General features: G+C 50.0%; 2 protein-coding genes across 3 annotated transcripts in view; one reads left to right on the top strand and one right to left on the bottom strand.

Moving 5' to 3' along the window:
- Window positions 1-4639, top strand: part of URB1 (URB1 ribosome biogenesis homolog) — a 65962-nt gene extending 61323 nt beyond the window's left edge. For both annotated transcript variants that reach the window (XM_082625717.1, XM_082625716.1), the window contains exons 36-39: window positions 92-289; window positions 1465-1706; window positions 2276-2842; window positions 3899-4639. In XM_082625717.1, coding sequence (XP_082481843.1) covers window positions 92-289; window positions 1465-1706; window positions 2276-2842; window positions 3899-4080 — 1189 coding nt within the window. In that variant the 3' untranslated portion in view covers window positions 4081-4639. The remainder of the gene's footprint in view (window positions 1-91; window positions 290-1464; window positions 1707-2275; window positions 2843-3898) is intronic.
- A 1807-nt stretch (window positions 4640-6446) lies between these two features.
- MRAP (melanocortin 2 receptor accessory protein) lies at window positions 6447-23502 on the bottom strand (the record flags this gene model as incomplete). Its single annotated transcript, XM_082624381.1, has 3 exons — window positions 23336-23502; window positions 8965-9068; window positions 6447-6704 (listed from the first exon to the last, which is right to left on the bottom strand). Exons 1-3 carry the CDS (start codon window positions 23439-23441, stop codon window positions 6447-6449), a joined length of 468 nt encoding a protein of 155 aa, XP_082480507.1. The 5' UTR covers window positions 23442-23502.
- Between the last annotated feature and the right edge of the window lie 910 nt (window positions 23503-24412).

Genomic DNA, 24412 nt, shown 5'->3' with positions numbered 1-24412 from the left:
CTCCTGCATGGTTGCCGCCCACGCCCTCCGGGAGACGTCACTGGGAGGAGAGGATGGGACAGGCAGTGGACTCTCCCACTTGTGGTTTCAGGTTCCTGGAGCCTCAGCTGCTCGGCAGCCTCATCTCCCTGCTGCACACGCTGTGGGTGACCACGCTGGGGGACAGAGGCGTGCAGCCAGGGGAGCGGCCTCCTCGCAAGCCCGGGTCCCAGGAGCCCCCGAAGCTGCTCGCCCTGCATTTGGTCGACGAGTTCCTCCACGTCCTCCTTGTGCTCACAAAGCACCTGAGGTAAGCCCCTCCCCACTGGCCACGACCCCTTGGAGGTCACCTGTCGGCCTCCCCTTAGTCACGGCTCCACAGGGTGGGCTCTGGGGCGGGGGGGCTGCCGTCCCTGCGGTGACGCCGGGAAACCTCCTTCAGCTGCTTGTCTTCCTGCGTCAACTTCAGGAGGTTCCTTTCAAGACCGTGAGAACCGAGCACACGCGAAAAACCTAAAGCCTGTCGTGCCAGGTCATTTTTAGCAGGCAAACCGTCTATTGGACTTTTGGATCCAAGCACTCAAAATGTTTTATAGAAAGGACATATTTTCCATGATCTAAGCCTAGGAAAGTTAAGCTGTTCCCAAACTCGCCTCCGCCTTCATTAGCCTACGGGCTCCCTTATCCATGAATTTCCTTGAAAATGTCAGTATTTTCCCCTTGGAATTACACTCTTGGTTTCCTCAGGAGAGCTCAGTTCTTCTCAGATTCTACTGTGTTAGAGAAAGTACACCGTGTGCCCTCAGATTTCTGGTTTGGGAACAGGGGTATGCTGATTGAAACCAGAGGATCGATAGCAAATGGATTGTCATCTCAGAATGAAACTTTCTTGATAAAGGACAGGGCATTTGGTTTTCTGTTTTCTGAATTCAGTTGTTGGATTCATGCCAGAGCGCCCGTTTCTTATTTTGGGGTTGTCTCTGAGAACCGATTCTTATTCAGAATACTGATCATAAATGTTAAAATTGTGGAAGGCAGATGGTTTTGAATTTTAAATTCCTTAGAACTCGGAGGGATGTGCGTCTTCGCAGCGCCCACCAGTCAGGTTTGGCCGTGGGTTGTGCCGTCCCCGGGCTTTGCCGAGCCTTTTCCCTCGAGGCTGAGAGCTCCTGAGTCGGAGAGGAACTGGCGGTCCTGGAACTGTTTAGCGTGGCAGCTGGCGCCCTCACCGCAGGCTCTGCCCAGCTCTCCCGGTTTCCAGAGCGCTTTCGGTGCCCCCAGGGTGGAGCTCAGACTCCGGGCCCCGTTCTGCCTCCCCTGGAGGGGCTCCCCGTTTCCTGTGCTGTGCGCTGGGCTCCACGCTCTTGTCTGTTGTAAAGGGTCGCCCGGGCTGTGAGTGGACGGTGTGCTGAGCCGCAGGACGAGGTCCTGGGCTGCCGGACGAGGAGGTGGCCCAGGCTCAGTCCGTGGCGTTGGCTCCCGCAGGCCTGCCTTGGCCCCCGCCCAGCTCACCAGCTTCTTCGGGGCACTGGACTCCGTGCTGAGGTACCGGGCCACCGTGCTGCAGGCCTTCAGGGACATGAACCGCTTCACCGTGAACGAGACTGTGCTGTCCACCAGGGATGCCCTCGTCCTCCTGCACCAGTGGAGCCTCGTCGAGAGAGACGTCAGGCTCCAGGAGGACCTGAGAGCCGCCGCGGAGAGATGCCAAGTCAAGGAGCTGCTGAGTGAGTGTCGGACCCGCTCCCCAGGCCGTGCTCGCTGCCCCGCGGAGCAGCCGGCGTCTTACCATCCCTGAGCGGCATGTCTGCAGCTTAGAGACAGAGCCTGTCCGACTTTGTAGCCCGAGAGGGGGCTGGGGGCCGGCTTTGAGTCCCAGCTCTGCCGCTAACCAGCGCTCGGCTGCTACGATAACAGTAAGGACGGGTCACAGGGAAGCACTGAGCACTCGCTGTGCTCCAAGCGTGGGGACGCGTCCCGGGAGGGCACAGCCCGTGGGCCGCCCTACCATCTGCATGTGTGTGTGTTTGGGGGTGGGCGGAACACTAGTCTCACCGCCTTTTCTCTTTCCTCTGTGTGTGTGTGCGCGCGTGCGTGCGTGTGCGTGTGTGTGCACGTGTATGTGTGTGCGCGTGTGCGTGCGTGTGCACGTGTATGTGTGTGTGCGCGTGTATGTGTGTGTGCACGTGCGTGTGTGCGCGCGCACGTGTGCGTGTGTGTGTGTGCGCGCGTGTATGTGTGCGTGCACGTGTGTTGTGCATGTGTGTGTGCACGCACACGTGTGTGTGTGAGACAGAAATGCTCAAGGATAAGAACAAGCCAGTTGGGCCAGCCCGAGCCAAAGGCCCCCGGGGCCGGAAGCGGAGGCCTGGGGAGGCCGAGGAGGCGGTGGACCCTGAGCTGCCGGCATCCACCTTGGAGGCGTGCAGGGGCCTCCTGAGGTCCATCCTGACCCACTGGGGGCCCGCGTTTCCTGACCCCGAACCTGAGAGCGAAGGCCCAGGCCCCGTGGGTGCCGTCACTGTCCTGGTGGCCGGCTGGGTGCTGCGCTCCGCGGCCGCGAGCCCGCTCAGTCGGGTGGAGACGGCGGGCCTCCTGGGCTGGCTCAGGAGCCGCATCTTGCCACGGCCGGCGGTCGTGGCCGACCTCCTTCAGGACAGCGCCGTGGCGAGCGGCGTGTTCAGGCTGTACAGCCGGTTCTGCGGCGCTGAGGGGCTGGCAGGGCCTGAGCAGAGCGTGGCCGGCCTCTTCAACGCCGTCATGCTGCAGCTGGGGGCCCGCGGCCCCGCCGGGAGCCCCTACTGGCCGATGCTCGAGCCCGTCCACCTCTCTTCTCTGAACGCGGAGGATGCAGCCACACGAGGTAAGCCTGGTGCTCAGGTCGGAGGCTGAAGAAACGCGGGAGTGGGCCGGGGGTGGGGAGCATCTCCTGTTCCTTAGAGCCTGTCGTAAGCCTTTGGGGGCTCTCTCCATGGTTCTGGGGATCGCGGAGAGGGCCACGGGACCCTGAGTGTAGGGGGAGAGGAAGTCTCTGCCTTTGCCTTCAGGTGAAAGAAACCTTTAGTGATGTTTTTGCTTATAGTGGAGAAACATGCTCACGTCACAACCTTGTGTCCCACCGGGATGCTCTACTGCAGAGCAGTGGCTTCCCTAAGTTTCTACCGTTATTACCCACATGAAGAGTTATGTTTCATGTCATGGCCAGGCGTGTGTGTGTGTGTGTCTGTGTGTCTGTGTGTACACTCGAGCACACATGTGCACAAGAGCACACACGTGCGCACACAAACACAAGTCACACAATTTATGTGCTTGGTGCTTAGCAGGTTCTTAATAGAGGTGTGACTGCACAGACGAGGGAACAGCAAAGGCTGTAGGAGGACAGGAGGGAGGCTGTGACCATGTGCAGGTAGCTTCTCCATCCGGGAGGGTGGACCCTTCATTGAGGGATGGGGACACGAGGTGGGGCAGGGAAGGGGGCGGGCCCACAGCGCGGCAGGTGGGCTCACCTGGTAGCCGGGGTGCCCTGCCCTCTCCTGTGGCCGCAGTCGGGGAGTTGAGTCTGGGCCTGTAAACCTTCTCACCTGTGCCACTGAGGTGATGATGGGAAGTGACTCGGGCCGCTCCTCCCAAACTTCGGTTGTGGTTCTCGGCCTGGGTGGTCAGCACCAAGGAAGAGGCTTGCCTTGTAGTAACTTCTTCTTTACATTTCACACACATTCATTCATCTCATGAAAAGATAATTTTAAAATGAACAAGAAAGGTTAACCTAGAAGTCAAGCAAAGGTGGAATTAATTTATGGCAGTGGACGCTCACTGCCATCTGGGGCTTCGCACAGCCCCGGGCCCCTGTGCATGTGGGTGGGTGACTTGTTTTCCGACTGACCGGATTGCGTTCTAATGGCCTTGTCCCTTTCCTCAGCCACTGCTGCGTTCCTGGTGTCTCTGTACATTAAGGACGTCTGGCTGGGGGCCCAGCGACCAGACACCCTCTTGACCCACGTCCGGATGGTCCTCGACGCCTCGGAGGACGTGGAAGGTGGTGACGAGGAGGCCATCGTCAGGCTCTGCAAGGACATTGCAGCCGCGATCCCTGACACTTAACCCCCTGCGGCTGGCGCTTCCGGCTCCAGGCTCTAGGAGTCAGGTTGAGTCAAGGGTTTCCATGGAAGGCCTGCGAGATGACAAGCTCTGAATGTTGACCAGGTGTCCTGACAGGAAAAGTTGGCTTCATTTAACTGACTGATAAATAATAAGCTCAAGGGGCCACGTGTGCGAAGCGGTCAGGGTTACAGTGGGCTTGGGGACCTACGGGCCATGAGCCCCAGTCAGCGCAGACCCTTCCTCTTAGGGGCTCATTGTTCCTCAAAGAAATACCACAAATCAAGGTGGCGCTTCTGAGTGCTTAAGGGATTCATGGACTTTAAAGCTGAAGTGTCCAGAAATAATGTCAGGTAGAAGAGCAAGAAGAGAGGCGTTTAAGGTTTGCCTTAAGGCGTTAAAACAAAGCTTTGTGTAACTTTTTGAATAAATAAGCCCTGCCAGTGTTGTGTTAAATTATTTTAGTAAATAAAAAGGATGTTACACTAAATCCTTAAAGTATAAAATTGTTTTGACTTCTGCTTGGAAAGACAGCCTATATTTTTAAAAATTCTGTTTCAAAGGGGGATTTAGAATTTTATAACTTGTTAATAAATGTCTATTTTTGTTAGGTTTTTGTGTTTTGTTTAATTGATTTAATCACAGGCTATTTTTATTCTACAGAGACCTGCAATTCAGAGGTCAGGATTTGACTTTTAAGATTCCTACATTAATTGATATTGTAGCTGACGAATGTTGAATATGAAGTTTCATGGGTTTCCCAGATAAAATTTGGTCCTGATCATTTAAAGCTCTGCATGTACCCTCCTGCACACCCAGGTAGGTGCCCAGGGGTCTGCTGGGCCCTCGTGCCACGTCAGCACACGCATTCCCTGTCTGCCACCTGGGAGGTGGCTGTTTATTTGCTCATATGATGCTTATAGCACTGGCAATGGCTTGGTTTCAGCTTAAACATTTACACTTTTGTCTCCTTCCAGTGTTGTTTAGACTCTTTTCTGGTTTTTTTTAATGACTTAAGATTTTTACCAAGACAAGAGTAATGCTTCTGTGCATTTGTCCCCTTCCCACAAGTGGGGCTCATCGTCTAAAAAACAAGGAGCATTTACCTCCCCTGCAAAACACCCACAACAATGTTCTTAGAATATCGTGAAGCCAGAATCCTACGCTTAGATTCAAGTTGGAAAGCCCATGTGGTCCTTTCTGACCTCTTTCTGCATCTCTGGAGCCCATCAGTCTCCCTTCCCCCATCTTCCCTTCTAACCCACTGTCCCCCAGGCTGGCGAGGCCAGGCCTGGCCCTCACCTTACAGAATTATTTTTCAGTCTCCTGGGATGGGGTGGGGTGAGGTTTATGGGCTTCGTGGTATGGTGCTGGCACCCTGCCAGGGGCAGGCTGTCGGGCACTAGAGAACTAGGTCCATCGGGGGTCTCAGATCAGAGGTCACATGAAGTCACACAGCACGGGATCCACCTGCCACTTGGGCTTAAGCCTTGCCTGCTGGACCCGACTGCCCTGTCTGGGGAGACGCCTCCCTGGGCTCTGTCTATGAAAGGCCTTGGGGAGGTCGGAGGTGTGGCTCAGGTCCCCTGACCACAGTCAGCGAGTCTGGCCGGGCACACACTGCCCCATCTTAGTAACAGTGGGTGTCAGTGGGGGATGGAGGGGGATCTGGCAGGCATTCCCTGGGCGTCCTAAAAAAGGTGCAGATCAGGGCTTCCTGGTGGCATAGCGGTTGAGAGTCCACCTGCCGATGCAGGGGACATGGGTTCGTGTCCCGGTCCGGGAAGATCCCACATGCTGCGGAGCAGCTGGACCCGTGAGCCATGGCCGCTGAGCCTGCACGTCCAGAGCCTGTGCTCCGCAACGGGAGAGGCCACAACAGTGAGAGGCCCGCGTACCGCAAAACAAACAAACAAAAAGGTGCAGATCAGCCAAGCGAACTCAGAGTTGATAAAAAAACATTGCAGAAGTAATAGCTGAAACTATAAAGTGACATAGTAGAGATCAGTGAATATTTTTTAATCTTAATTCATCCATATTTTACTTTTCTATCCTTCCCAAAGCAAGCATAAGCAGTAAATAAGCAGGTTAAGTGCACTAAATAAAAAGCAATATTTGGGACTTCCCCCCTTAGCCAGATGGGCTGTTGGCAGCCTTGGGTAAATGCGTACATGCGCCCCCTTGTACAGTCATTCTTGAACTAGTTGCACATCCTGCTGCCTGTAAACAGGCTCTCAGACGGCACGTGCGTGTCCGGGTTGGTTTGAGTTCCCCGGCTCACTCAACAGTGGCCCTGGTTTGGGCTGTTGGTTCTGCCATCGAGAGGTTCTGTCTGCAGGGGAGGCTCACTGGGCTCGAAGTTCCTGGCGTCAGCTGGTGCCGTGCAGGTCCCCATCGAGGGCCAGTTCCCAGAGGAGAGCAGGGTGGCCCTGGGGGTGGCAGGGGCCCGAGGTGGAGGGACTCTCCCGCTGCAGCTGCTGGGTGGGGCCCGATGCTCCGCCACCTGCTTCCTCGACTGAGCTCGGTAGAGGTGACGGGGTACCCTGGGGGGCCCCCTGGTGCTGGGGTTGCTTCCACACACAGAAGGGGAGGTTGAGGCCGAGACTCCATGGGCACGTTGGGTGGTGCTGGGCATTGTTCCTGCGGACAGAGCAGAGGGAAGGAAGCATCCAAGCTGCCCGGAGAACTGTCCTTCCCCGGGTTGGGGAGGGGACTCCCTGCTGCACCCTCCTGCCTGGCCAAAGCCTGCAGGGGAGAGTCACAGGGCGAGAGCCCCTCTGCCAGGGAAGCAGGCCCAGGAAGTGGGGGTGGGGCTCAGCCTGGCTCACCAAGGCTACCACAGTGGAGAAATGGAAGAGGAAGTGCTCGATGGTGACCCTGACCTTGGGGCTTTCCCTCTGACCTCACGTCACAGATTCACAGCTGGCGGAGGCAGCGGTGGGGGGATGGGAGGGGGGGGAGGTTGACCTTCCGTCCATCCACGTGTTTGAGTGCAGCTCATCTCGTGTCCGTACCTCATGCCAACTTGTATCTGAGCCAGAAATCCATCCTCCCTAGATGGACCCTCCTGCACTCGAGGTGCTGGGGGCGCAGGACGCATCCCGCCTGCCTTTAGTTTCATCGGTGAAATGGGATGATAACTGCCTCGTGGGGATCAGGACGAGCTGAGGCCATGTCCCGATAGCTGTCTAAGCTAGAGAACTAGTTCAAACGTGGTTATACTTGGAATGAGGAGGCCAGGAAGGGAGCACGAGGGCGCTAAGCCCTCCTTCCGGATGACTCAGGTGAGGCTAGCACAATCTTTTTTTTTTTTTTTTTTTTTTTCCAGCGTGAAAAGAATGACTCTTCGGGAAGCAACTCAGCATTCTCTTTCCTAAATCTAACTAAGGATCTATTTGGCCGCCCTGAGCATTCCTTGTCACAAAATTCCCAGAGAGCATTTTCTGTACTAAGCCATGCGGCCAGTCAGGGCAAAGAGCGTCACTATTTTGCCCTGTTGTAAAACTGTAGCCCAGAAGATGTGCAAAACCCCTGTGTGCTCACCAGACCGGGGAACCTTCCGCCTGGAGGGTAGCTGAGTCTCCTCGCAAACTGGCCCTAGCACAGGGCTTGCTCCAGGTCACCTCAGAAGAGTAGAAAAGAAAGTCAATTGCATTAGTTTGTCCCTCGGGGATCTCTTGGCGGGTAAAAATCTGCTTGGCTTCAACGTGCGTTCTGAAGACTGAAAGAATGGATTTCTTCATTACCCGAAAGCTGGTCCCCGCCTCCCACATGTGACCAAGGGAACCAGAATGACCTGGTGTGTGTAGACCCGGTGCTTGAGACACTATGGACAGGGCGGGTGGACGAGGGGGTAGGAGAGACAGAGGCCCCTCCAGGCAGGTCTGTGAATCTGCAAATCCACAGGCCCTCGGGGAACTGGCAGGGGGACCCCGTCAGGCAGGGGGGCTGCCCACTGGTTCTTTCAGGGGCTTGGAGGCTCCTCTTGCCCTCCTCTCAGAACGGCTCTGCCCACCTCTCCCAGCTCCCAGCTGCCTGTGCTGACTCACGGTTCCCACACCCCAGGACTTCTTGGTCCATAATGGCACCCAGCCACCATCTTCCTCTGGCCCCCTCAGTGCCTCGTGGCCCCAGCTCCCCTGCCAGCCCATATGTTTCTAGGGCCAGTGGCCAGCCCTGGACCAGCCCTCTCCGGGTTGGTTGCCCACCCCTGGTCCCATGAGCTATGGCAGGGAGAGAGGTGGTATAGGGCCCCTTGTAAGCATTGTCCTTAGGACAGCGGTGGCTGTGTTGGGCGGATTCAGCTGGAAGGGAAAGTTGGATGCGGGAGGCCAATTGCGTAGCACAGGAGAATTAACATCCAACGAGCTCGGCTCTAGTTACTACTTGGAATGCGTGGATTGTACCTCCAGTTTAACTTCTGCTTCACGGTCCGTAACAGCTTAACTGAGTTAGAGTCTACACACCACAAAGTTCACCCGTTTAAAGTTTATAATTCAATGGTCTTTAGTACGTTCCCTGAGTTGTGTGACCATCACCACAATCCATGTTGGAATCGTTACCTCGTGCCCCAAAGAAACCCTGTGCCCCTTAGCAGTCAGCCCCGCTTACTCTGCCTTCTCCCAGCCTTGGGCAACTGCCAGTCTGCTTCCTGTCTGTGGGTTTGCCTCTTGTGGACATTTCACATCCAGGGAATCACACCACGTGTGGTCTTCGGTGCCTCACCTCTTTCACGTAGCACAGTGTTTCCAAGGGTCATCCACGTTGTGGCATGAATCAGGGCTTTATTCCTTTTTATGGCCAAATAATATTCCACCTGGGACATACAGACACCCCCTATTTAGCCCCTCAGGTGGCCACTTACCACATACCTCCGCCTGTCCTTACTTTCCTCGTCTGCGGGGAGGCTGGCCAGGACATGGACAGCAGCAGCAGGAACAGGAACACCACGAAAGCTGCCAGGCTCACCCAGAAGGCGATGACGATTGAATCTGTGGGAGGTGGACACGCATCAGTGTGATGTCACAGGGCCCCGGGAAGCGAGGGCCCGCATGTGCTGGGGCTGGGGCTCTGGGGCTAAGTCTTCTCGGCTGTGATGGGGGGGGTGGAGGTACAGGGGCAGATTTTTCCATTAATGACAACCTTGGGAAGGAAACGGTCAACAGCAGGGACCTGGCGTTTTCCCAGGGCCACGGGCCTCTGGGTGAGTTCAGGGGGCTTCCTGAGGGGAAAACACAGTAAATGAAGTTGGGTGACACCTCATGGGTTTGCTTTTTCGGCTGCTACTGATGCTCAGAGAATGGATTTCCCCTCCTCCCTTCCTCTGGGGAGGGAGAAGAAAGAGCTGTGAGCAACTTCTCGTGGCAAGACGGCCTCCCCTCCCCTGTGAGGGCGGCAGCCCCTACCAGCCTGGTTAGGGACAGCTTCAAAGACCCCAAGATCAGAGACTTAGAAAAAAAGATGTGCGCTAGGCCACTGTGCCAGCCTGCCGCATGACGGGCCAGGCCCTTCCTGCTGTGGAGTTGTCACCCAAGGCCTGCCACGGCCAGCCTGCTAGAGGTGGAAAGAGCTTGTCCCTTTCTTTCCGAGGGACAGGCCCAGCTGCGGGGCAGTGGCAGGAGGAAAAAGCACTATTGCAGCCACCACTCTGGCTGTATCTGTGGCCGGAGGTGAAAGGACACAGAGAAAGCAGGAAAGATGCTTAGTCTCTTCTGGGCCCTGGGTAGAACCTGGCAGGCCAGGAGGTTCCTTTCTCTGAGACTCAGGGTCTGGAACTTTCGGCAAGTTGCTAGGGAACTGCAGGGGTATAGTTTCTCGTGGGGGTTGTCTTTAGCTCTGGGCACAGAGTACCAGGCTCATAATAAGTGTCTGCAAGTATCTTATCCCAGACACACTCATGCCCCCAGGACAAGATGCCCCAGACCAGGATATGCTAGGCACCTACATGTGTGACCAAAGGAAGCCACTGAAGGATGGTAATCAACACGCATGTATTAAGCACGTACAGGAGCCAGGCTTTGCTGGGGGCTGCTAAGGATTCAGAGGGGGCCAACCTAGCCCACCAGAAATCGCTGACCCCCTTCAGGAGGCTGCCTCTCTCCCCAGCCTCCTCCTCGGCACTCCTGCACTGTCCGTACTAGCCCTGCCCTGCCTTCTGTTGGATTCTGTTCAGACAAAAGATGTCCTTGTGATGGATTCAAATGAAAAGATGCTTATAAATGGGTGAACAAATGAACCAATAACTGAATGAATGAATGGAGGATTAGAGCTCTATGAGTCAGTCGTGGGGTAAATAGTAGTAATTCAGTAAAGATCGTTACCTCTGCCCTCTATGATCCAAGACAGGCAGAGGGAGGAACTGAGACCTTGTAAGAGTTGATTTTAGGTCCTAAAAGTGTCAAAAATAGGTGATAAGGAAAAGATGCAGTATTTGCAAGAGGAGTCATGGACCTCCACCACCTAGTAATGCATCAGCAACTTGGCACTCACACTGAAGACAGGCAAGGACAGCAAAGCCCCCCAGGCTGACTCTCACATCCTCCCTGCTTTCTGTCCCTGACCTGAGAAACCGCTGGGGGTGCCCTAGAGCAACAAACTGTTGAAGGGGACGTATGGGCTCCTGGGAAATAGGAAATGAGGTGGTTGCCATCTGTCTTAAGCTTAAGGACTTTTCTTTAAATTTTTTATTGGAGTATAGTTGATTTACAATGTTGTGTTAGTTTCAGGTATACAACAAAGTGAATCAGTTATACGTATACATATATCCACTCTTTTTTTTAGATTCTTTTCCCATATAGGCCATTATAGAGTATTTATTTATTTATTTATTTTTGTGGTACGCGGGCCTCTCACTGTTGTGACCTCTCCCGTTGCGGAGCACAGGCTCCGGACGCGCAGGCCCAGCGGCCATGGCTCACGGGCCCAGCCGCTCCACGGCATGTGGGATCTTCCCGGACTGGGGCACGAACCCGTGTCCCCTGCATCGGCAGGCGGACTCTCAACCACTGCGCCACCAGGGAAGCCCCCATTACAGAGTATTGAGTAGAGTTTCCTGTGCTGTACGGTAGGTTCTTATTAGTTATCTATTTCATATACAGTAGTGTGTATATGTCAATCAAAAGAAGCCTCTGGGGCTTCCCTGGTGACACAGTGATTGAGAGTCCGCCTGCCGATGCAGGGGACACAGGTTCGTGCCCCGGTCCGGCTGGGCCCATGAGCCATGGCCGCTGGGCCTGCGCGTCCGGAGCCTGTGCTCCGCGACGGGAGAGGCCACAACAGTGAGAGGCCTGCGTACCACAAAAAAAAAAAAAAAAAAAAGAAAAGAAGCCTCTGACTTTCTTAGTGTTCCTTGCCTGCTCACTGTGTATTATTCCACAATATCTGCTTCGGTTCAACTCTGTCCCAAAGAGTCACCATTTATTGTATAACCCTCAAAGTATAAGAGTATGTATGTTTTCAGAAAATATGGTTTGGGATTTTTATTGTATAAGGAAGTTTCAGATGTCTGCAGACACTAACGCTCTTTTACTTTCATAAAAGTAATGCAGGATTTGAGGTCTTTGGCACCCAAGTAAGTTCCGTCAGAGCCTCTAAGAAAACAGCTTCCAAACCTGAGCAGTTGAGATGCCCCCCTCCCCTCTCCCAGGCTCACACTGTCTGTCCCAGCCCTTGGTCATTATCTCCAGATGCTGAGCAGGAAATGAGATGTTACCGCTCCCAGAACACAGCGTCTTCAGAGAAGTGAAATTTTAATTTCGCCAGACCAAAAAGGCAAACAGTAGCCACTAGCTGTTTCCTGTACTGTATTCTATTTCATTGTGTTCTGTTGAAAAAGGCAACCAAGAAAATAGGGTTTTTTCCTCTTCTTCCTGAAGGTTCTGCCTAAGTGCTTGAGAGAACATTTTGTACCAAGGGTGAGAGCTGTCATTCCCCCGTGTTGGAAATGTTTAACCATCCGTGGGCTTGTCTTTACAACAAGGAGCGCCAGGCTGGCTTGACCATGAAACTGGTCCGGCCATGGAAATCTCCCCTTCCCTTCCCTCTTCTCCAAGGTCCTAGAATAAAATTAACCCCAAGGGTTTTCCCTTCTTGGGGAATAATAACAGGGTTAAGGGCCTAGGCTCTGGAGGCTAACAAATTCTGACTTGGTCATTTCCTAGCTGTTTGATCTCAGGCAATCTGAGATTTTTACATCTCTAAATTTATTAACAGATAAACTCCTTATCTGTTAAATGGGGATAACAGTATGTGTTTTTTGGCTGTTAGGCAAATTAAATAAACTAATATGTATATGCAATGTACATGGCACAATTCCTTGTTTAATGGTCGTGAACCAAGGTATAAATAGAACTAATATTATTTCAGTTACGAGGGCTTTGTGGCAAGTAATATCACGGCATCCTTCAAGCTCACTACAATGTAAGCTACGAGTGAAGGTAATTGTAGCATAGACTGCTGGCTGTCAATCCTAATGTTTGCTTTCGCATGCTTCCATAGTAATAGAACCCCTCTTTTAGCAGGTCACATGGCTTCCTGGCATGAAGACTACATTTCCCAGCCTCCCTTTCAGTTAGTAGGGTCATGAGACAAGGTTCTGGCCAATGAGATGTGAGTGGAGCAGTTACAGGACAGCTTCTAGGAGTCCTTCTGCAGAGATGGTTGGATTTCTAAAACCCATGTCCCTTCTTATGCCCTTACTCCACTTTGTTGCCCAGAACATGGATGTGATGGCTAGAGCCAGGCTTGGATGGCAGGGATGGCAGAGAGATGAGCTAGAACAAAGCCACTTCTTGAAGATTTCATGGAGCTGACCTACCATCCCATCCTTCAAACTTGTACATGAAAGAGAAATCAACATCTGTTTTATCTGGAACTCTGTTAATTTAACCAATTTTCTCTATTGAATCTATAAAAAAATGGACTTTTTAAATGAACATATCAAAACTGACAAATCCAAATGAATGCGGACCTTCAAAAGAATCATCCGCTCTCTACCACAGAGTCATCTAAATTTTCCTAAAATACATACGATGATCAAACATTTATAAATTCTTCTTTTGCAATTACCTTGAAGGACACACACACACACACACACACACACACACACACCAATTTTGCTACTTTATGAGATATTTTATTTTTGACACCCAGCTGGTATCAATCAGCTTAAGTCCATTCACCTGATTGGTTTCTGGGTGATTCTTAACTATTTCCCAGAAGCAAATCCACTCTCCAAAGAAATACATAATTTATCTCTGTGGGCATTTCATAGAATGTGTCATGGCCACCAAAGTCATTTCCAAAGTAAGAGTTCCAAGCAGTTTTTGAGCAATGACAGACTCATTCAAGTTTGGCAGTTCCACATGGGGCTAGCTAGATGGGAAATTTATTCCAAGGTAAACATACTCATATCTTTGTTTAAAAATCACTTTCACTGTTTACGTCATGTCCATGGGACTGACCATTTGCTGAAGACTTAAACATCATAATTAAATTTGTAACCTGAACTTGATCCCTCTGACCAAAAGAGAAGAGTTATATATAGGTCCTTTGTTCCATCTTTACCCTGAAGTCTATGCATTGTGTTCAGAAGAGATTGGTTAGTGGTGTGCTTTTGTTCTTCCTTTCCTAGCTGTCAGAGAAGCAGATGAATAGACTGCCTTATTATTATTTATTTTTTAACATCTTTATTGGAGTATTATTGCTTTACAATGGTGTGTTAGTTTCTGCTGTATAACAAAGTGAATCAGCTATACATACACATATATCCCCATATCTCCTCCCTCTTGCGTCTCCCTCCCACACTCCCTATCCCACCCCTCTAGGTGGTCACAAAGCACCAAGCTGATCTCCCTGTGCTATGAGGCTGCTTCTCACTAGCTACCTCTTTTACATTTGGTAGTGTCTATATGTCCATGCCACTCTCTCACTTCATCCCAGCTTACCAGACTTCCTTATTATTGAAGCCGCCAGAGGCAGTGCATCAGCAGAAGTCAATATGGGCCATGACAAATTCTTCCTAACCTCTAATTAAAGGAAGAAGACATATTGACCTGAGAAGTAAATAATATAGCAGTAAAGCCAGACACTACCCAAGGAAAATCAACTCATCTCACTGCTCCCTGCAAGGGAGTACTTGAGTAGTATCTGGTGACTCATGGTATTAAAATAATCTGTATGGTTGCTATAAGATTGGAATATGGGACTGCTTTTTTCTCCTAAGCTTAGCCGCTGAAAAGGGAACAAATAGGAGATCAAACGTGTAATCAGTCTGTTCAGGCAGGGTCTCAGGAAACAGATTTGCATTTTCCACCTTTCTGACGGTGTTGGGAAGATTCTTAACCTTTCCGTGAAACAGAAGCCACGTCTGAAAAATCACAAGGCTAACAATCCTTGTGATGTCCCTGTAACAGAATCACACCAGACTTTAAGCCATCCTGGGAAAGGGCAACCCACAGCCTTCAAGTGAGCACTGAATGCTCATAAAAATATATCTAAATCCCTAGACGTTTCCAATTATCTGCCCAACCATGATGGAATAAATTGCACTGTCTGGGCATGAACACAAAAATCTTAAATTCCTTCCTGCTTGTTAGGTTAACACATGAGCTCGGGGATTTTTTCTTCTATTTTTGTCTTCTCTACTTGACATAGGAGTTGAACCCAGCCTGGACTTCGCCATGCCTACCAGCCGCCCTAGGTGACCTTCTAGTGAGACGATCTGAGCGAGAGCTTTGCCTCTTTGCCCAAAGCATTCCCAGCATCTTTCTGTCTTTGATGTGCACCCCTGCAGAGACCTGGGATAGGATGATTTCTGATTTGTTTGACTGGGTTGGCGATCCAGCCCAGAGGAACCGGCAGGGAGAGAAAGTCACATTGGTCAGCAAAGGAGGTCACCTGCTTGCTGTGGTTGACCTCTGTCCACCCTCACCTGGACTCACGCTTACCTTACCTTACCTTCGAAGCCAAGTAACAGAACATCCCTGAGACTGCCCAGTGCTGCCTTTTGCTGATCATCCCAGAAAACAAAAGTGACACAGTGATAACGGGAGCACAGAGATTGGATGAGGGAGATTTCTGCTTTTGCACTTTTTAGGCTTTTTCTTTTTTAGTGAACTTTTTTGAATTCAAATACTAAGGACAAAAATAGGCGAGACATCTTTACTTAACACACAACAGTGGCAGAAGTATTTCTCTCCCCAAGGCCACTGCTTATAAGAGCAAAATTCTGGAAACATTCTATATGTTCAAAGATACATATTTCTAGAACACCGTGCAGCTATTGGCCAAATTTTTGTGAAAGAATATTTAACAACATGGGAAAACAAAATACTGTGAGGTCAGTAAGAGCAGGGTACAAAATAGCATGCACAGCCAGATCTGATTTGAAATACATCTAGGAGACAGGATGTGCAGAGTGAATTCTCTCTGTCTGCTTCAGCTGATGGCCAAGACAAAGGTGCCACTACAGACTGAATGTTTGTGTCTCCTCCCCACCATTCATATGTGGAAGCCCTAATCCCCAGTGTGATGATTTCTGGACGTGGGGCCTTTGAGAGGTAATTAGGGTTAGAGGAGGTCATGAGGGTGGAGCCCTCATTAGGATTAGCGACCTCATAAGAAGAGAAAGAGACACACATACACTCTTTCACCATTTGCACCAAGGAAAGGCCCTGTGAGCAGACAAAGAGAAGGTGGCCATCTACAAGCCAGGAAGCAAGTCCTCACCAGACAGAGAATCTAATGCCACATTGATCTTGGACTTCCAGCCTCCAGAACTGTGAGAAATAAATGTCTGTTACTTAAGCCACCCAGCCTGTGATATTTTGTTATAGCAGCCCAAGGAGACTAAGACAGGGCTTGACTACTTAAAATCTGACTTGGTGATGCTTAGCTCTAAGGAATTTTCTTTAGAGACAGTAGGTAGTATTTGGAGTCCCCCAAGACCCTCATCCTGTAGGAGAGGGTGCCCTGCCCTCAAGTCCATGGGGACAATCCAGGGCATTTCCTATGTGTCTGTTGCATACTTCCCAGCCTGCAGACCTGTGGGAAATAAATTTCTGTTGTTTATAATCCACCCAGTCTATAGTATTTTGTTATAGCAGCCTGAAAGGACTAATACAGGCTGCTGTAACAAAGTACCGTGTCTGGGGTAACTTAAACAACAGAAATTAATTTTCTCACAGCTCCAGAGGTTGGAGGTCCAAGACCAAAGTGTCAGCAGGGTCGGTTTCTTCTGGGGCCTCTCTCCTTGGCCTGTCTTAACCTGGGTCCTCCCATGGTCATCCCCCTGTGTGTGTCTGTGTTCTAATCTCTTCTTACAAGGGCACCAGTCGCTCTGGATTACGGCTCAGCCTAATGACCTCATTTTAACTTAATCATCTCTGTAAAGGTCTGATCTCCAAATACAGTCACCTTCTGGGGTACTGGGAGTTAGAACCTCAACATAAGAATTTGGTGGGGGGCCAGGGGACACAATTCAGCCTATAACGCCAAGGAAGGACAAACTTGGAAGGGGTTCAGACCTCCCTGGAGGAGATGTGGTTTGACCACTGCATGGCAGAGGGGGTAGGTCGTTCAGCTAGGCCTGAGCTTGCCTGGAGCTGCTGGACAAACCGTGGAGAGCCCTCTGGAGGCCTGGTGGGTGTGTGTGTGTGGTGGGGGGGTGTTGAGGGGGAAGGGATGAAGATGGAGGAGTTGTGGCGCCTCCCCCACCGACCACAGTTGCCCGGGAGCTTTGATTTCTTTGTCTACATGGCTGTAGAGAGGTTATTGCCACACCGAGGCTGCAAGATCTCAGGGAGACGGTGTTCTGGGCCAGGGACCAGGGCTAGTTCCCCCAGACATCCCCACGCCCTCACTGCTGAACCTCCAACCCCGGTGCTCCAGCGGTGCCCTCCAGAGCCCTCTCCTGAGAAAGCCTAACACGTGCTCACTTTAAAGAAAATTCCATCGTTGATCACAGAGCCTATTTTGAAGGGCGCATTCAGAGCTGAGAGGCAATAAATTGATAATTGGTGCAAATATTCATCATAAAAATTAATAATGTGTGCAAGAGCCGCCTACTTCACATTAGTTTATTCATTCGTTCAGCAAACAGCTATTGTGTGCCTACTGTGTGCTAGGCACTATTTAGGAGCTCGGGAGAGAGAGAGAGAGGTGGACATAGGTTCCTGCTCTGCTGGACCTGACATCCTGGTGAGAATCTGCCCCCTGATCATGACAAGTGTCCTGGGAAGAGTCCTGAGGCATCAGAGCTGGAATTTAGGTCCTGACTGTGTGACTAGTCAGCTGGGTGACATTAAGTAAGTCACTTGGCCTCTCTGAGCCTCACATACTTCTATTCCCATGGCTGTAACACCGGAGCACGCTCATTCATTCATTTATGCGGCCACTCCCTCCTATACTGTGAACTCCTAAGGGTAGGGATCTTTTCAACTTTATGCTTCCAGCCCCAGCACATGGCCGTTTCCTGCCCACGTGTCACCACTACCCTACTGACCCTCACATTTATATGTTCACCAGAGCCATTTTCTTAGCAAGCAAATTGGCCCTTGTCTCTTCCCTGCTTACAATTTTAAATGACTCCCTGCAGTTTACAGGGATCCTCTGAGGCTGGCCTGCAAGAATCTGGCCCCCGGGGATCTGGAGCTCATCCTCTGTCACTCTTCCCAAAACACCCTCCCCTCCCGGAAGCACATCTTTTATATACAGGAGTGTAACTGTTCTCTACCCTGCGCCTGCCCCCTGAGTAGCAGGCAAATTCCCATCGATTTTTTGGACTCAGCTTTGCCACCTCTTCCCTGGGAAGCCTTCCTTCACCTCTTACTTCTCCCCAGGGGTGTCCTTCTCTGTGCTCTGTGGGCAACTTTCGCAAATCTCCAGCCTAACACCATTAACTGAATAAACGTTTATTACTGATCAGTATCTCCCACTTGACCGGAGGGTTGAGGATAAACAGAGTGACCTGCTTGATCTCTTCCTCGAGCCAGTGCCATCTACAAAAAGGGTCTGGTCTAGACTAAGAGAGACTCCAGGGACTAGACGCAGCTCATCAGCATAGAGTGGACAAAATAGCTCTCATGCACATTTGGGGGGAACTGGGAAAATTTGCATATAGACCGGAGATTAGATGATACTAAGAAATAATTGTTGAAGAGTTTAGATGTACTGTGATGGCCTAACTTTTAATAGTTGCCTAAATTTGCTGGAGGAGTGTCATGAGGTCTGTAACCTACTTGGAAATACATCAGCACAAAATAGATCAACATGGTAATAAAATAAAATAGTTGTTAAAAAAAATCGAGGACGTGGGTTTAGTCCATTTGCTTTTATACCTCCAGCTCCCAGTGCAACTGTCTGATGTGTAATGGATAGTACAGAATTTTGATTGTTGACTTAATCATGAGCAATGGCCAGAAGGTGGGAAAAGGTATGGAGTGTTTCTGGTCTGGTGCGGAAGTGGATGTCTTTGAAAAGATTGAAAACAAAATTGACAGTGCCTAATTTCAGTGGGACTAGCAGGAGGAAAAGCGGGTGTAGACCTATTGGGGAGGGCAGAGGCAGGGAAATGAGCAAAGGGCACGTGGTTGAGCCTGGAGTCCCTCCTATGCAGGGACGCCATGAACAGTTACACAGGCTGCACACTGCTCAAGGGACCCCACCTGAATGGGCTGTGATTAACTGTGTGCCCAAAGGAGGAGGCTTTTTTCTAATTTTCTCTACCATGGGGGTTAGTGGCAGCCCTGTTCTTATGTTTGTGGGGCTTGAGGAAGGAGAGGAGAATTAAGGTGACCATCCGCTGTGCCTGGGTTTCTCAATATGCATCCATGGGACAGTCCTGGGCAAACCTAGAAGGTTGGTTGCCCTCAGGAGAGTGCAGCAAGAGAAAGAAGAGGTTGAGGAGATGGAAGTGAAGATGGAGAGAGACTGAAACCAGGGGGAAGAAGAAGATAAGCTTGTAGGCTGATGTTTTCCAAAGGGACCAGAAAATGGAGTCATGGTCACCAGCCGATAACACAACTTCCCGCAAGCTCAGCGGCCTGTCCTCCCCACCTGAGCTCTGCTGAGCATCCATAGGAGAGGATGTTCACTTTCCCACCCATTGGACCCAGCTTCATACAGTTACAGACAGGCCCAGGGAGGAGAGAGGGGACCCAAGGGAGTTCTCAGTTTCCCCTCAGCAGCTCCAGGCAGGAGTTATTACAAAACAGCACACAAAGTAGGAGTGCAATTGTATGTGGGTGTGTAGGTGTGTGTGTATGTCCATGCATGCACATGTGTTTGTGCCTGTGTGCACATGAGGATACAGACACAGAACAACCCTAATTGGCTAGGCACCGAAATGTTAACACTGATTTTTTTTCTGACTGGTAGAGTGAAGTAATTTACTAAGGAGCATATCAACCTTTAAAAAATATATTTTAAAAACGTGGTCAGGGCTTCCCTGGTGGCGCAGTGGTTAAGAGTCCTCCTGCCAATGCAGGGGACACAGGTTCGTGCCCCGGTCCGGGAAGATCCCACATGTCGCGGAGCGGTTGGGCCCGTGAGCCATGGCTGCTGAGCCTGTGCTCTGCAATGGGAGAGGCCACAACAGTGAGAGGCCCGCGTACCGCAAAAAAAAAAAAAAAAAAAAAAAAAGTGGTCATAGTAACACACCATCATTTATTTATCCCATCTCCTGTTTCTGCCTACGACATACAGTGCTGCAGTGAGCATCGAAATACATGCATCCTTGTGGACACGTGCAAGCATCTCCCGAGGTGGATGCCTGGGAGAGGGATGCTGAATGATGCCTGTGAACATCTGCAACGTCTCTGGTCCTTGCCAAGGTGCTCTCCCAAATGGTGAACCCAGATTTCCTCCCATCAGCGGCATTTGACAGCACTAATTTCTGTACTTCTTACTCCAACACTTGAAATACCAACCTTTTAATTTTTGCTGATCCAGTGGGTGGGAAATGGTATCTGATTGTTCTTTCCCAGTGCATTTCCCTGATGACTTTTGACATTGAGCATTTCCTCATGTTCCTTGGCCATCTGAGTTCCTTCTGTTATTGTCTTTACATACCGATTGCCCATATATTTCTATTATTTTTGCTCTTGTTGATGGATGGGTTGTGTTGACTTATGAAATAATAAAGTGGTTTCCATTTTAAAAGAAAAATGATATTTCCAAAGTAGTTTCCAAAAATATAAGGGAATAGTCACTGCAGTCTCTTTGTCATTCCTGGAATACACCAGGTGCTCCCCTGCCTCAGAGCCTTTGCCCTTGGTATTCCTGCTGCTTAAAAGACTCCTTCCCAAGACATCCTCAAGGCTTGATCTCTCACCTCTTCACAGGTCACCTTGGAGAGGCCTTTACCTACCACCCTAGTCAGGGTGTCAACCCTTCCTTGGGCCCCAGCTCTCCTAGCCACCCTTCCTATTTGATTTTTCTGTGGAGCACATCTTGCCATCTGCCATATTTTTGTTGTTTATTGTGAATTGAAGACTGCCTCCAATTTTTAATGCTTCTCCCACTAGAACCCATCTAATTCCCTCCTCCTGAATCTGGCCTGGCCTTGCTAACTTATTTGCCCACGATCACAGAGCTAGTAAGTAGCAGAGCTCAGATGTGAACTACGGCGGACAGGCTTGGGAGTCCATGCACCTAGCCCTGACGTAGCCACAGCCCCATGGCTGGTCACCCAGAAAAAACAAGACAATTAATCTATTCAGGGCATAAACACCCTGGTGGGACAGGGATTTTTGCCTAGCCCCAAAATTCTTTTCCAGAGACATTAGAAATTAAATTCAGATAAGACATGAAGCCTGGGATATGTGAGACACACACAGGAATAAAGGATCCCAGAAGGAGCACCTTTCCCTGTGGGTGTCAAAGATTCCTGATACCTAGGGGTTGGGTATCAAATGGTATCTGATATCCGTTGTAATAAATCTGGAGTTAACTTTCTAAGACACTAGGACACTTTTGAGACAGAATATTCTTTTAAGATGGATTTTTTTAAATAAATGAGATTTAAAAATTTTTTTTATTTTATGTTTTTAATCACTTAATTAATTTTTGGCCACACCACCACGTGGCTTGTGGGATCTTAGTTCCCCGACCAGGGATCAAACCTGGTGCCCTCAGCAGTGAAAGCACCGAGTCCTAACCACTGGACCACCAGGGAATTTCCTTAAGATGGATTTCTTGATAGAGTTTAATTTATTTGTTTGGGGTTCCAATAAGCTGGGTGAGTTTCTTCAAATTGTAGATATCATGTTTTCTATTGTCTGTATGCAGATATGGGAGAGTTATTTTGGCAGTCCCCTAAGATGCATAACTTGAATCCTTGCTATGAAAATACCAATCGAGATCTTCCCTGGTGGCGCAGTGGTTGAGAGTCTGCCTGCCGATGCAGGGGACACGGGTTCGTGCCCCGGTCTGGGAGGATCCCACATGCCGCGGAGCGGCTGGGCCCGTGAGCCATGGCCGCTGAACCTGCGTGTCCGGAGCCTGTGCTCCGCAACGGGAGAGGCCACAACAGTGAGAGGCCCGAGTACCGCGAAAAAAAAAAAAAAGAAAGAAAATACCAATCGATGTTTACTCTTCATGGGAGTGATGACCCAGCAACTGGCTTCCCCCTGTAGGAGTCAAAAGCCCCCAACATCTAGCTTGTCTGGGGGGTGGCAAGGCAGTGACTTGTCTCTCTGGTAAGATTCCTCACTGAGATCATCTTTACTGGGTTTGGGAGTTTGAGGAGGAATTTCTTATTTGACCTCATTTCTAGCTCCCCAGGTTGTAAACTTCCAACTCTAGTTCAAGTGTGCAGGAAAGAACATCTCAAACCTCATACACAATTTAGAGAACACCAGCCGTCTTCGTCAGAAATGGAAGTTGTTTGTGGGGAAGGGGGGAAGGGCAAAGGACTGAGATCACGGGTTCTAAATCTCTAGAGTTGCAAACGGTCCTCCCACCCAAAGCAGCTGGGAGACTCTTTGGAGCCCAGGTGGTGGCTGAGAGGGGTGTCTGGCACACAAAAGGACAGGAGTGTCTGAAGCTGAACCAGAATTTTATTTAATTCGTGTTAATTTCAAAAAGTCTTTCCTGAATGCAGATCTACATGTTGTCCAGATCAATATGTGTCCCGAAGTTCTGAACTTTTGATAATATACTTATGTGGGCTTTTATTTCAAATCTGCCACTTTCTCCCTATTACTATATGTCTTCCTTACTGTGAGTCCTAGGTGAAAAGAAATCTGCATTTTAATGTCATGATTATATACCTTGTATCAGAAAACACATGCCAAATCATTTTCCCTCCAGAGGTTTTGCTACAGTGCCAGGGATACAGGAAGTCCTCAGCAAACATGAAACAGAAGTCCTCAGCTTTTGCAAGTTGTAAATGAAACAGGAAACAGGAACACTTCCTAACCAGACATTCTATAGCACTTTCCCCAAGGGCCCTGCCAGGGATATGCCTCCTTTTATTAAATGATACCATCCGAGTTTTTCAGTTTTGAGCTGGTGTGTAACAGACTATCTTTCTTTTCATACGAGAAACATCGGTTCCTTCTAAGGACTGCGTTCATTTTTTGAAGGACATAGTGTCTGATGGTAGTGAAATCCCAAGGAACGCAAGGGACTTCAGAATAGGCAGGGAGGATGGGCTCCTGAAACTGAGACTTTGTTTGTGTTTTGTTTTGTTTTTCATGTTCATTCACTCAGTTAACTCATTATCTTGACTGACTAGCTGGAATAATCAGAGGAGATTGCTGACAAAGTACCAAGTTATGCAAGAGATAAAGACTGTGCAGGGGCAAGGAGGAAAAGGACGTTTACTTGTCTGGTTGTCTTTTCTGAGACTGTGAAGATGAAACACCGGTGCGTATTTTAATAAGAATTAGTAAGTCACACATCTTAGGAGTGGACACAGTAACTCTCTCCCACATCTGTATAGAGACAACAGAAAACGTGAAATCTGCAATTTGAAGAAACTCATCTAGCTTATTGGAATCCCAGACAAATCTAACTCTATCAAGAAATCTATCTTACCAGTAGATTCTGCTCCCAAAGTGTCTTAGTTTCTCAGGAGGTTACTTCCAAACTTATTACAGAAGATAACAGATACACCCCCCATTCCCTTATATCCACGAGCTCAAGTCATGTTCTGGCTTCCCGGTGACATCTGTTGTAGTTCTTAAGTGAATGGAGAAAAGTCATTTGGGCCAAACCCCAGCCTCTGCCTGGCCAGCTTTCCCAGTTCGGGACTCACGTTTGTTGGCTTTCAGCTTCTTCTCATCCACGGGAATGAGGTCCAAGTAGTCCAGATAGTATTCGTAGCTGTAGTATGCGGTAGAGGCGTTGGTCCGGTTGGCCATACCTGCGGCACTGGCAGGTGGCCCCTCCGGAGCTGCTCAGAGCTCTACCAGGAGGTTGCCCAGCTGATTTCTGTAAAATCATCCAAGTGTGTCTGTGGGTCTCCAGACTCAAGGCCTGCCCACTTATCAGAGCCGTTGGGCTCAGAGGAAGGTCAGAGGGGTGGGCCTGACATCTTCAGGGTTCAAGTAGAGCGTTCCATCCTGCCCTGCTTGACGGAACTCCAAAACAAACAGAGCTACAAGGCTGGAGCCTGCAGTCCCAGTGCAGTTCCAGGTTGGCCCTCAGCATCAGGACAGGAAAACAGATCCCCCAGGGCCCCTTGAAAAGCAAGATGTGGACTAGGATTGGAAAGGACAGTCACTTTTTACCTTAAGTACTTAAAAAGTTAATCAACAAATCAAAAGCCTGGCAGTGCCCTTGACTTGCATTAAGGCAGCGCTTGGTGCTATTAAGCAACCAGCAAATCACTGGCTTAGATTCCTTATCCGAGGGCCTGAGTGATGTCAGCCCTGAACTTGCAACCTCTCATGTCCACATCGGCAATTAATTAAACCAAAAGAACACTCCTCTCCAATTGAGCACACTTCCCAGCTTTCATCTGAGCCCCCAAGAAACAATCAGTCAGTTGCCTCTGTTCAGACAGGCTGTTTTTCGTGTCAAGATCCCACATGGATTGTGCTCTTGGGAAATAGGGCCCCAGGGTGAATAGGGTTCACCAGCCCTCTGCTGACGACACATGGGACAAGGATTCTGCTGGTCAGGGCCTGACTCCAAGTTGTACAGTCACTTTTCTAAGAGCACAGATGCAATCAAGAGGAACATTCCAAGTACTGGGAATAAGCAGGGCTAAATGTGAGAGGATCCCTAGAATTAGTTATGAAATCAAAATGCACAGAATGATGGGGACTTTCCCTCCAATATATGAACATTCCAGTCTTCTTGATTCAGGTCTACACTGCCAGAGGAAAGC

Source organism: Mesoplodon mirus (assembly GCF_964341445.2).
Source record: "Mesoplodon mirus genome assembly, chromosome: 6".
NCBI classification, from domain to species: domain Eukaryota; kingdom Metazoa; phylum Chordata; class Mammalia; order Artiodactyla; family Ziphiidae; genus Mesoplodon; species Mesoplodon mirus.
This window is presented reverse-complemented; position numbering and strand designations above follow the sequence as displayed.